Below are 13,849 nucleotides of genomic sequence, written 5' to 3'. Positions count from 1 at the left end.
ACTTTAGTCTCATGTAATCATTTTTTCGTATTTTTTCTGCTTTTTACTACTGGTATTACTGAGATCTTATGCTAAATTTGATGGTGTGCTTCACTCAGCAGACCTCCGAATGAATTAATCAGCAGTTATGAAAATGTGTAAACTGAATCATTAAGGCAGATGAACATTATCTGGGAAATATCACAGTTTTTCACTTTATATGGAGCTAAAATTAATACAGAATTATGTTGAATGTTTGTCCAATGAGTAGGTGTCTGTTTATGAGTTGTAGGAAATCATAAATTAGCATTTAGAGGGAGTAGATGTTTAACGTGAGCGATAGGCTACATCAAATTGAACAACATGTTAGTGGAGTATGGCAAACAAATTGCTTACACGCTTGGTAAAAATTAAAACAACAACTGCTTAGAAATGACTACTGTGTGTACAATTACACATTACTGTGTGTACACCGTTTCACATACAAACAGAGAATTACATAAGCTGGCAGTTCTGAGGCTGGCAGTAAATGCAAAATAAAATCACATTTGGGATGCTGTCGGACTGAAAACATCAGTATACTGCAGCCCTAATGCTTTAAAGGTGAAGAATGAGCTGAGTCAAAAGTTCCTTGAAATGACAAGAAAACACAGAATTGTCTGAAAACAGTGGAAGTAAAATAGGCTAATGTGGTTTGAGCAACACACTATTAAAGAACGTCAGGTCTGTGGGAGAATCAGAATAATTTTAACTAACAGTTTATCGCACATGGCACCCAAATATGAGGATACTTTTAGGTGAAACTTAACTTAATTCGGTCACGACAGATTTTTCTAAATACATTTTTTGCTTCAGAAAATGCTTGGCAGAATATAACCGTTTTTTTTTTTTTTTTACAAAAACAAAACAAAAAAAACATTATTTCCTTTTTGAATTTCTTAAATGTGGTTTTTAAAGAGTTGTTGCCAATATATGTGCTGAGTGGCTGTAACATAAACAGTGGTTTCTGTGGGACAGACTATGTGATGGACACATTGTTTCTGAACTACCTGTAATTTCTTTACATTTGGTGGCTGAGCAGAGCAGTGCCACAGCTCTGGCTCGAGTCTAAAAACCTGAGTTAAACATTAAACTCAAAATTTTGTTTATCTTTTTGTTTGTGTCTAAATTGTCCAGGATGAAAGCAGTCCAGATAAAGCAAGCCACCAGTCAGATGATGACAGATGGGACACACCACCTCCAAAACCTCCCCGCGTACGCAGGTAAGACATGCTTTTTGTTTTTTATTTTTAGCTTATTAGCCAATGTGATCTGTTTTTCTCCTCTTGCTTAAAGTTCACAAAACACAAATGGATGTATTTGTAGAATAAAAAGACACTCATCCTCCACACAGATGAATGAACAGGCTCACACAGAAGTGAGCAGTAGGTGTGAAGTGGCCCGTCACTGAGCACAGTGGGTGTTTGTGTTTTGTAGGAGGAACGCAACAAAAAAACAAAAAAAAAACCCTCCCAGCACAACAGTTTGTGTGGAGCGCACAATGAAAACATATTAAACTGACCAAATAGAAGCAGCAGGCGCTGTGTTCACCAGAGCTTTCTGACACATTAGCTCCCCACCAGCCCACAGATCCAACCAGCCTCCACTCCACTGAAGTTAACTTCTGTTTAACAACTGCTGCGGCCCGAGGAGAAGCTGTATTTATAGATCATTTTGCAACTCGTAACAATACTCTACAACAACACGTGGTGTTGCGTGAAGCACAACCTCAGGCTAGTTGACGTAGAACTGCTACATCTTTCATCTCCAGCTCTTTGAGAACAAATACTTTTACACGCGGTTGTTATTTGGTATCTGTCACGCATAAACACACATACATGCCCTCTCTCTTTAATGTATAACTCTCTCTTTGACACACTTATCCCCCTCCTCATTCCTTTCTTATCCTCTCCTCTTGCTTCCTCCCTCTCTCCTCATTTTTAATGTTCGTGTTTGTGCCCAGCAGGGGTTGTGCTCCACTTTTTCTCAGCCAGTTCATCTTCAGTCCCCCTTCCCCTCTTCCACTTATGATTTATCCACACAAGGCTGTTAATTCAGAAATACTTAACAACTTTTTAGATAGATGTTTAAAGAGTTGCTGCAGCGCAGTTGCTTTAATGTCACAGGGGACATCTTGTTGCCAAGAGACTGTTTCACTTAATTACCTGTTGCTAGAAGCATTGTCTAAAAATGTCCAGTTTGACAATGTTTTGTGAGTCTATGTGATTCATTCACTCTGTGCACATCCATATAATTTAAAGGGGACATATTTAGCTTTTTTTTTTAATAGTTAGTCTTATATTTAATGTTACAGTGTCTGATGTTAAACATGGCCAAAGTTTCAAATAATAATGTACATGTGTGTAAAAGTGATCCATGTAAGCACAAACCTTAAGCTTCAGACTGTTATGAATACTCTCCAACATTTGTTCTTCCCTAGAGATGAACTCTGCTTGTTACCAGGGTTTTTCCTGCATAGAAAATTGCATGTCGGCCGCAAAATTTTGCCATGCCTCCAACTCTTGAAAAAACTGGTGTCATAGTGGAAAACATTATTTCAATAAGTGTTCGATGTTTCCCACAGTATGTCAGTGTGTGTGCATTGGTAGCTTTTTTTCCCTTTTACATGCCCCTTTCTAAATTCAGAGGTTTTTGCAGATCCATGAATGCTGTGCAGGCTTTGTCTCTTTTTCCTCAGTAGCAGTTTGTGGACCCGCAGAGTGGGTAATTGATCTGTTGATTCGTTAAGAGCTGATCAGATCTATGGATGAGAGGAGCAGCTGCTGTGAGTGAATGCAAACTTTTGGATGAATGGTTATGTTTTGCTTTAAGCCCGGTGCACCACAGTGTTTCTGCTGTTAACGTCTTTGCAGCCACAACAAAAATAATCACTGAAGGAAACAAAACTCCTTTTTCCTGCCATTCAATGACAGTTTTATATCGCCAGGTGGAGTTTATAAATGCCGTCGCAAATGGCAGTGCGACTCGACATTTGTGAACACTGTTTCTCCTCTTGTATGTGTGTGAACTCAGTCTTGTACTGTGACTGCTGCGACACATGCACCAGTGAAATGTAAGAAAATAAAGTATTTATGTTAATCAACATTTTTCCTACTTAAACAAAATAAAAACTCAAATAGACATTTGTAGACATAGTATTACTTTGTTACAATACAAGAAAATAAAGTGTTTTTGACCATTAAAGCATGTAAACATCTTCTAATAAAACCCAAAATACAAGTATGAACCTAAAAATGAGCATAATACGTCCTCTTGCGGGAAATAAGGCTTGTTATTTATAAAATAATATATTACAGATGATTGTTTTAGTGTGAACCTGCAAATGAGGGCATTAGGTCCCCTTTAATTTATACATTCTCATTTTTTACTCTTTCTCAATCTTAATTTTAATATGACTACTAATTCTAAACATTTATTATACTAGAAAAAAAATCATTCGAGCCAACATGACTTAAATTGTGTTCTGTTACTGCTCTAAAATGACCGTTCTCTGAACGGTCTGAAATTATTATTAGTGAGCTGAAATTATCTACAGTACTGACTGGTTTGATGGGAGAGCAAATATTTTGCAGAGGTCCTAATTTTGGGATGTAGCTGCAAGTGATCTGTTTACAGAAAGTTTATTTCTTGCTCTCAGTAAAATATACAAATATGAACTCGGCAATGCTGCCAAATAACAAGGCTCTCCTGGAAGACTCTTAAATGTTAAACCTGCGTCTCAGTTTGTGCTTTTCTCACTGTGTGTCGTCCCTCGGTTTCCTAAAGGAATAATGTCCGGGCCTAGTTTTAGCCTGGGAGTATTTTAGTGATGACAAGAGCTATTTTTACCAACATAGTCTACATTCTGCCGGCCACACTCCCCCTGGGTCACTTCAGCAGTGTGTGTGTGTGTGTGTTAGAAAGAAAAACATACTGCAGGAACTCCAATGAGGCTGGCATCAAGGTCGCAGATACTGAGTCACGGCCTTTACACATATATTCACCACCACGCCCTGAAAAGTCATATCCTCTGAACTCTCAGACCAAAATGTGTTTGTGGCTTAGTCTTCAGTGGTTATTTGTTGATAAATGATTTCCCTTTTTTGAAAAATAAGACTTTGCTTATCTTAGACAGTATTTTATATAACCATATTTTTTTGTATAGTCGATCTGTGTTAAGACTTCATTAAAATTAAAAAATAAAACCTTTCTCACAGAAAGGTTTTAAACTACGACGTTTTGTTATGTGAATATCAGGTGTGAATTTTAGTTCTGTCATGTCCCCGCTGGAATGAAAGAGATAGAATAACGTCCTTCAACTTCTATAAATCTTCAAAACACCTGGATCTAACCCAAACAACATTTAATGTAAGGTTAATTTAGTTAATCAACCCCATGGTGCTTTTCATATTTTTTCTGTCATAAATATAATTTTACAATGTTGGATATCATATTAAGCATGGCCAAATTTTCATTCTCTGTGTCTGTTTGTTCGACTTTCGAGACAAGCTGACATCAGCTCGTAACGGATTTCTGCATTAGGTCATCTGCTTCAGCAAAGTTAGCATTATGTAGTCTACACTGCTACATGTAGATAGATGCTAATGTCAAGAAAACCTGTAAACTTGGTTGCTGATGTTGTTAACCTTCCCCAATTTTGAATCATATTCACATTGGAAGATGTCCGGTTGTGTTTTGAAGCTTTAAATTGTGATTTTTCACATTGAAAAGTGTGGTATTTTCCATTAAAGTCAAAATTTAATAGAAAAATAAGGCTTACTCATACATTCAGTGCTAATAAAATTCAGCTTTCCAAAAGAAAGCAAGTTGTTAATTCTTGTCATTTACAGACAGTCACGTAGATAATCATCTTATCTAGCAAGCCAAAACACATATTTGTTTAATAAGTGGTTGAAATCTGTGTAGTTGGAGTTTGCTGCTTTTCTGGGTGTCTGTATGCAGCATCAGCACAACATGAAACCATAAATGTCTCTTAAAGCTTCATCACCTTCTAGCAATGCATCCCGCCTCTGTGAGCCAACTCTAATAAAGCATGCAGCACCTTCCCTCTGGAGTACACGTGTGTGCAGGGCACAGTGCACTTGTTCTGTGTGTTTGAGTTTATGTGAGCGTAGGCGGTGCATAAATTTAAAGTTCTTGTGAAGGCATACATATGTGTCTGTATGTAGGAGTGTAGGTTTTGTGAGTACACTTGAGTAGTGTGTGTGTGTGTGTGTTTGTCTGTCTGTCTGTGTGTGTGTGTGTGTGTGTGTGTGGGTGTGTGTGTGTGTGTGTGTGTGTGTGTGTGTTGTGGTGGGGGGGGGCAAGGTTAGCTCTTAACTTTGTACTGTGTCGCCAGCATGCCAGAGCAGTGTGGATGATTTCAGTGTTTTTATGCTTAAGGGCAAAGGTGGAAGAAAAAAGTGGCAGAAGTGAAAGTAGATAAAGTTGTTTGTATTTGTTGTTTTGTGGCGTAGCTGTAGAAAAGTTTATTTTTTTACAGATTACCAGCACACCATACACTGAAGTTGGCTCTTTTTCTTATTTTAAACATCTTTTTTTCTCTCTCTGCAAACCCTAAGGGTGTGTGTTAGTGAAAACTAATCACAGCTACTTCTTTATTCACTTGATGTAAATCCTCATAATATTTTCATACACACTTGCATTTTTCATGGATGTCCTCGTGCTGCAGTTTTCATACGTGTTAACGTGCTTCATTCTCTTTGATACTGCTCACTTGTTTTGCTGTGACTTATTAGTGTTTGCTCCTCTAATAGCTCAGCTCCCCCTCAGGAATCATTTAAGCTCCATCTTATCTTATCTCAGAGGGACTTAATAAACTCTGTGGCATCTCGGTGATTCATATCCCCATGGAAACAATCAGCACCGGTGGGAATCATCTCTGTTATTGTTAAATATAGCTTTTGCTTGCTCAGGCAATCAAGACAATATAAAGGGGGGTGCTCTCATGGGTAATTTACGTTTTCAATAAAGTCCTTTAACTTGTAGGCTAGACATTACCAATAAGAGACCCGTAAATTGCTTTTTTAGTTTCTGGTGGTTGGAAAAGCTCTTGAGTTGTGCTTAATCTCAACAGGAGCTCTATTCTCCAGCAGTCATGACCTCTGACCTCCCCACTGAGATTATAATAAAAGTTATTATCTACTGTTTCTGTTTCTGTATTTAACGATTAAATCCAATTCCTATATAAATCATTGCATGCTTTCCTTAATGAGGACCTATTACGGTCATTTTCAAGTCAGGCACCTCTTTGCATGCTTAAATGCTCAAAAACTCGTAATTCTTTTTATTTTTGAAATTATTTTTTACACATTTATTCACCGTCTGTCTGTGATGCTCCATTTTAGCCCCTGCCTCTTTAAGCTCCCACTCGAAAAAGCCCAGTTTTCCCTGATTGGTCAGTTTTTAGTCAGTTCTTCAACATCCGTGCAGCCAGGGAATCATGGTAACAGAGAATGGCGGCACTTTGGTATGTGAAAAATCATCAGTAAAAGCTTTTTAACACAAGTGGACTTATTCCAGCAGATATATGATCCAAAATTTGGAAGAAATGAAAAAAAAAGGGAAACCAAGACTCCAGGTTTTCCTTACATTAGCATGTAGCTTCATGTAGCAACATACTTGCAGACAGGGAATGACTGTGTTTAGGTGGCACTTTGTCTTATCAAAATGTACCAGTAAAAGCCTCTAAACACAACTGGACCTGTTCCAGCAGAAATATAATCTGAAATCATAAAGAAATGAACAATGTTGACAACTGAGATTACATATTTGCCTGAGATTAGCATGTAGCTTCATGTTGCAATCTATGTAATGTAAACACTTGAAGTACTGTGCCTGAGAAATGACCATATAAAGAAATCTGTCGTGACCTGACGTCAGCTTGTCTTGAAAGTATGAATTTTTCAGGATTCAGAATGGTTGAAAGCGTGAGGTTTTTGTTACTTTTACATGCCATGTTTACCACATTATTTAAAACTTTGCCCATGTTTACCATGAACATAAGATATTGTACCAGGAATGACAGAAAACGTCTCCTTTAAAAGAGTAAAAATACACATGGCAGACTGCTGCCTCTATCATAGAGGAGTGTCGGCCAATAGCAGCTGTTCTGTGATGCTTTATGAGGAAGCCTTATACAATCTGTCCGCAACTCTCATGTTGCTTCAGAAAGGAAGTCCCCTGTCCTTTTAGCTTGCAACTTCTCTGTGCCTGACTTTCTATCTGTCTTTTACACACACACACACACACACAAAAACACACAGCATCATGTGCAGCAGTCCTACGTTAGCTCTTGCTTCAGTCATGCGCTCTTGATTTAGCAAACCACCACCACATCCTTTCAGTTTTTTCTGTGTATTTATATTTGTATGCATGTGTATGTATATTCTGTGGGGTGGAACATTTCTTAATGTTCAACTTTCCATTGCAGTGTGGCGAGCTTGGTGATAACCTCAGTATCCTGTATATAATTTACACACCTTCACTGTCTTTATCTATAGCTGTGTAAGAACGTTTATAAAAGCACATTACCCAGTAAAGTCCATGTGGAAGACTTTTGTTGAACACAAGTGCAACAGAAGTCACGTCTGTATGTAGTACTGAAGATACTGTACTGTATACTGTACAGTACTGTACTGAAATTTCCTTTCAGTTTTATTAATGAAGCTCAGTATCACAAACTTTATTTAATAGCACCTTTCACTCAAATTAAATCCGCTTTCAAGTGCTTTACAAGTGATTGACAAAACGTGGCAACTTAAAATGGCTAAATGTTCTTAAAATACAATAGAATAAAATAAATAAAAATAAAATAAGCCAAAAATGAAAATAAATAATAAATATTGATGATGATAATAGAAAAAAATCTAAATAATATAACCACAAAACCACACTACATAAAAGCCAGACTAAATAGATGTGTTTTTATTTAACTTTTAGGAATTCCAAAATGTTAATGATGACCCCTTATAAACTTTGGTAGCTTAAAAGAGAATTAAATATGTCTTCATGAAAAAATAACCACCCTACCTTTTTGCTATGGACCACCAGTGACCTTAGTAGGCTGCTGCACAGAAAATACAGAATACAGAAATAATAAAATGCTTTAATATACCCTGAGAAAATTTGCCTTCGAACTCTGCGCTCCAGCTTCAGAGACATTATAAACAAGTACAGTGCATTCAGAGAGATGAACTCTGCTGTAGTGATTCAGTCATGTCAACCATGAATCCACAAAATCTGGTCCAAACATACTGTATCATCTCAGGATGTGTAATTTGTCTCAGAAGAACATATTTCTTTATTTTTTATTCTGCCACCTAGTGGTGACTCACTGACCTTCACAACATGAACAGAAACGACCTTTTAGTTTCATTCATGTGTGAAATAAATTTAACATGAGTCCATTTCATCATCTTAGTTTCATCATTTCTTGTTAGATAGAGAATAATTTAAAACGTGGATGTCCAAATGTCTGGAAGTTGTCTGATCAGTCTGATGAAATTCTTTTCATCATTTCCATTTCTTAAATTGCCTGAATCACAGTCTTCAAACCTGTTAGTTCGATTCTGGCTTTGAATTTTGTGTTTTAATGACTGTGGTACATGTTGGGCTCCGTGGAAACGGACGTCTTATTAAAGAACATCAAAAGTGTCTCTGTGTCTTACATCCATTCAGTAAAAAGCTTGTCTAGTTTTAGCTCTTTTTTTGCTGTTAATTGAGCTCCATCTCTCTGTCTCTCTGTCTAGTTCCCAGGCAGAAGGTGATGTGAAGGAAGAGATACTTCAGCCCCCGGAGCCGCACCCTGTTCCTCCCATCCTGACCCCGTCTCCCCCTTCAGCTTTCCCCACCGTCACCAACGTACGGCAAGACAATGACCGCTACCACCCGAAACCTGTCATACACGTCCTGGCCACCACACAGGTGAGTCTGCTATACAGAAACATACAGATTTGCAGAGTATTAGTGTATGTATCCATTTATACTACGTCAAGTTTGTTGTGGAAATATGTAATTGTGTTATTAAGTCCACATCTACACATCTACATTGTGTTGGTGTTTTTACAAATTGAGAAGCTGAAAGTAGAGAATATGTGGCACTTTTGCTTGAAAAAAAAGGGCCTAAAGAATTTTTTTCCCAACTATAAATTTGATCACAACATTTTAAAGGAGCTGAAGCAGAAAGACATGTAAAAACCGTTTCCAGGTTAAAAAATACCAAAAAATACAGTTTTCCGGGAATTTGGTAAGTTATTTTTTTCATACATACATCTGAAAGTACATTGCATCCAGTTTTTACATCATTAACATAACATTAACTTTAAATCTTTCAGCCAAAAATGAGAGGGTGGGGAATTTTTAATTTTGGGGGGAAGAAATTGCAGGATCATCTTGCCCTAAATACTGACTCCAGCTCCCTTTCAGACATGCCCAATAATGTGTGAGACTTTTGCAAAAGATGCTTAAATGTTTTCATCACCTTCGCTTTCAGAATAAAGACGCTGACCAGCAGCAGAACCAGTCAGAACCCAGTCCAAACAAACAGACCAGTCCCACAGAGCGGAAGGACCAAGATCTACAATGTCGAAAACAGACTCAGGTCTCAAATCTGGATCTGAATGACAACTACAACAATAAATCAACATCGACAAAATCAGAATCGGGCCAAAGCCAGACTCACACTCCCTCCTCGCCCCTCTCCCCGGCTGTTGAATGTTCTGGCGCTCCTCGGATCGAGAGGAAGCTTAGCATTGAGATTAAAAAGGTGCCGTTACAGGAAGGACCTCGTAGTTTTGACACCTCCTCCTCCATGGGAGTAGCCGGTGGCACAGGCAGCAGTGCAGCCAATAGCGCAGGAGGGCTGCAAAGAACCCACGCCTTCAAAGCCCGCTCTGGCCAATCCCTGCTGACGTCTAGCTCCTCGCTGTCAGAGGACTCGGGCACGGAGGGAGGAGCAGGTGGATGTGAGAGTAATGCAGATGGAGGCGTCCTCGCCAGACCAAACCACCTCCCCGTGAAGAGTGAGAAGGGGGAGACACAGGGAGGGGAGAAAGTGGAGGGGAAGGCTGGCCATGCGGCGTGGACTCAACCCTGCAACAGCCCCGAAAAACAGTTCCCCAAAACCTCCTCCTCTTCTTCCTCCTCAGACCGTGTCGCACCATCGTCCTCCTCTTCCTCCCACCTCTCCTCCTCCTCTTCCTCCTCCTCCTCTACTCCTGTTAGGACTGCCCTGAGCTTCACCAACCCCCTGCACTCTGATAACTCGGACGAGGAGGGGGATGGAGAGATGTCCGGAGGAAAGGAGGGCTATCGCACTAATGTATCCACAGCGACGGCCATGGTGACCACATCCCCTCACCACGGAGACCAGCAGACGGTCCGGAAGGTGGTGCCCATGTCGATCGCGGGGCAGAGCGCTCCGTCAAACACAGCAAGTACGTCAGTCAGCTGCTTTCATTTGATGACTGAATCCAACTGATTTAACTAACTGGCTGCTTTCCTAACAGAAGTAATTAAATGACAAATTAACTATACAGGAAATCAGATAAATAGACATCTGAATTAACTAAATAAATCAGATAAAGACGCTCAACTAACTCAATGAAACACTGAAGGTAATTTGTGAGAAGTCTAGTCAAAGGGTGACTTATGTGTTTTTCAACCTGAGCCCTATTTTCTATGTTATTGTGTCTAAGTGGCTGATGGGAACAGCAGATGTTTGAATTAGTCCAGTATTGAGCAAGAAGGCTGCAGCTGAACACCTGGGGCGATTGTGCAGCGTCAGTATACGTCCAGGAAAAGTGCTTGTTTTTGACTCTGAGTATTTATTGAAGTGTTTTACAACATTATACAGGGTTCCCACGGTCATGGAAAATCTGGAAAAGTCATGGACTTTCACAATCACTTTTTCTAGGTCTGGAAAAGTCATGGAATGAGCAAATATCATCGAAACTTTTGGAAAAATCCTAGAATTTTGTTGTGTGTAATGAAATTGTACAGTAATCTTCCATGAATAACCTTTAAAGGTAATTTTATTAACTGTAGCTTTTGACACAACGGAGCTTTAATATAAATAAGATATATAAGATCTAACTCTTTTTGTTAGAGAGTAATATTCTTCTTCTTTAATCATAAACAGCCAAATAATTGCCATCGTCAAAGCCACCAGCCTCACTTTAAATAAACAATAATGTTATCATTGTAAAATACACTTCATTCAAAGTTGAAACAAAATAAAACTCACAAACACAGCTTTGGTTTGTCTTCCTGCTGCTCCAACAGTCTCCAACTCTGGTTTGGTTGAAATAAACCTTTAATTCACTCAGTTAGATGTGAAATGATGCTGGCTCTATACATGCTAAAAATAAAGCTGTTTATGAAGTCTGGTGGCATTGGTAATGGCGATATCAGGGCTGTTTCTGGTTAAACAAAAATAATCGGATGTAGGGATCGTTACCAGAATGTTTTCAGACACCCACAATAACAATCTGAGCCTGTCGGTGGCGAAAATAAGCACTTTTTTTCAGCTTTTTGCATTTTTCATGATAGGACAGCTCAAGCATAAAAAGGGGGGAAGAGAGGGGATGACATGCGGCAAAGGGCAGCAGGTAAGAGTCGAAGCCGTGGCCACTGCGGCAAAGAAACAGCATCTGTACATGGGGCGCCCGCTTCACCAGATGAGCCAATTTGTGTCCCAGAGACACCTTTATTGGATGTAAATTGATGATGTACAAATGTCCCAAGTGTTTACATTGCAGCCAGTTTTGCAGCTGCTGGTTGCGGTGCTCTGGCTCCATTCTGGACCAGTTTTAAAAATTGTTGTTCCCATCAGTCACTTTGACACAAGAACATGGAAAAATAGATTTTAGGTTGAAAAATTCATTTTCTGTCATGTCAGTACGGAGACATTTTCTGAGTCAGTACAGAGACAGACACACCACATGTTAATGATAAGTGGTCAACACACACATTGTGATATACTGTTCTCACTGCTGGGCAAAGACGGAGGCACAGAGAAATAAACAGAAGACAAGGAAGAAAGAAATAACAAGAAAAAAGTGAGATAGTTCCAGTGAGTCTCATTTCAAGCATGGCTGTATGACTAATTGGTTGGTTTGCGAGGAATGCTGCAAACATCTGTCAAAACAACTCTTCTTTTTCTCTTTCAGCTTGTGTGTGTTTGTCTCAGTGAGTGGATTTGCGAACGGGAGAAAGAAGTCCTGTTTTTGTGTGTTTTTTGTTTCAGTGCATTTGTGTGTGTGTGTGTGTGTGCATGTTGGTTGGTGAAGGAACAGCAGTGCATGAGAACGATAAATACACGTTGGCCAACTCTGCGCACGTTGGGTTGAACAGAGCGGCAGTGTCACGCTGTTTGTGCATCGGCCCCACTGTCATGATCGCAGCGATGAGATGTTTTTAATCTCCTGGGGTGCAAAGACTGAGATCGCTCCTTCTTCTTTTGTTGATTTCAAAATCGTGAGATTCTGAAATCGGATTCTCGCTGTGATTGGAGCTGATGTGGAGTGGTTTGAAGTGGACTTGGCTTGGAAAGGTTTTTGATCTTGAATGGGTTTAAAGCTTGATGAAACATCACTGCATTTTTAAATATTTGGATTTCACCCTGAGGGTGCACAATGTGAATGGATTTGACAGCAGTAACATCACTTCACATAAAAGCTAGTACTCGTACTAGTACAAATACTCACTACAGCACAGCTTGTTTACCTGGGATGTATAAAATTACTATATTGCTCGAGACAAGCCAGTAACTTCAGAATAAAAGCACCAGTTATTCCCCTTAGATTTATTTTATTACATAAATATTACAGTACTTTATTTTACTTTATTATGACAATACAATATTTAACTTAATTTAGTTTATGTAACATTATTATAAAAAATACTTTACATATATTTATTATTACAATAGTTTATCTTAAATGTAACAGTACTTAATTCATCTTTATTTTTACCTTACTTTATTAACCTTCGTTAACAGCAGTTATTTATTTAATTTTATTATAACAGTACTTTATTTTAAAATTTATTATATCAGTATATTATTTAACTTAATTACAACATTACTTTATTTAAATTCATTGAAACTGTAGCTTAGAATTTAAACAGTTTACAGAAGTTCAGGAGATTTCAAAATGTTGTTATATATCACGTATTATGATATAGCCTAAAAATATTATAATATTTGTAGACCACATCGCCCAGCCCTAATTCTAAGTCTGTTCTAATTGGAAAATCATCATATATATATAAAAAGAAGTAGTACTGGATTTTTTGGTTGAAATAAACTGCAGAGAATGGCAGTGCTTGCATTTTTTTTTTTTTTTAGAAATGCCGTTATCTCAAGACCACAAGTTAATTACTTCATTATCTTGAGAAAACAAGTTTTGTTATCTGGAGATAATCAATCCATTTTCAGGAGAATATATATAATGATCAAATAAAATTGAAATGTTATGGTAGCCATTTACATTTTTGATATCACACATTATGCACCCCTGAGGTATTTCCAATATTAAAATGAAATGCAGTAATATTCGCCTCACAGTACTGAGGTGCACTGGTTTGTGTTTTGGTCTGCTTGGCTTTCTGGCACTTTATTTATTTGGGCTGTGGTAGCGCTTTGGAGTCGGTCATGAAACGCTGATGGCTGCTGTTTGTTTGGTTGCAAGAATCTAACGGCTGCTTGTTGTCATGAGAAAGCTGGTGGCTGCTTGTGGTGTTGTTTGAACTATCATTAAATTAATCATTTATATGGCGAATTTTACAAAAGTCAGTGCACTGCGAAAAG

General features: G+C 38.4%; 1 protein-coding gene across 3 annotated transcripts in view; it reads left to right on the top strand.

Moving 5' to 3' along the window:
* ptpn12 (protein tyrosine phosphatase non-receptor type 12) overlaps positions 1-13,849 on the top strand; it is a 64,915-nt gene that overhangs the window by 36,471 nt on the left and 14,595 nt on the right. For all 3 annotated transcript variants that reach the window (XM_042511611.1, XM_042511609.1, XM_042511610.1), the window contains exons 12-14: positions 1,156-1,241; positions 8,790-8,964; positions 9,533-10,475. In XM_042511611.1, the coding sequence (XP_042367545.1) occupies positions 1,156-1,241; positions 8,790-8,964; positions 9,533-10,475 (1,204 nt within the window). The remainder of the gene's footprint in view (positions 1-1,155; positions 1,242-8,789; positions 8,965-9,532; positions 10,476-13,849) is intronic.

This window comes from Plectropomus leopardus, chromosome 22, assembly GCF_008729295.1.
Source record: "Plectropomus leopardus isolate mb chromosome 22, YSFRI_Pleo_2.0, whole genome shotgun sequence".
In the NCBI taxonomy this organism is placed as follows: domain Eukaryota; kingdom Metazoa; phylum Chordata; class Actinopteri; order Perciformes; family Serranidae; genus Plectropomus; species Plectropomus leopardus.
This window is presented reverse-complemented; position numbering and strand designations above follow the sequence as displayed.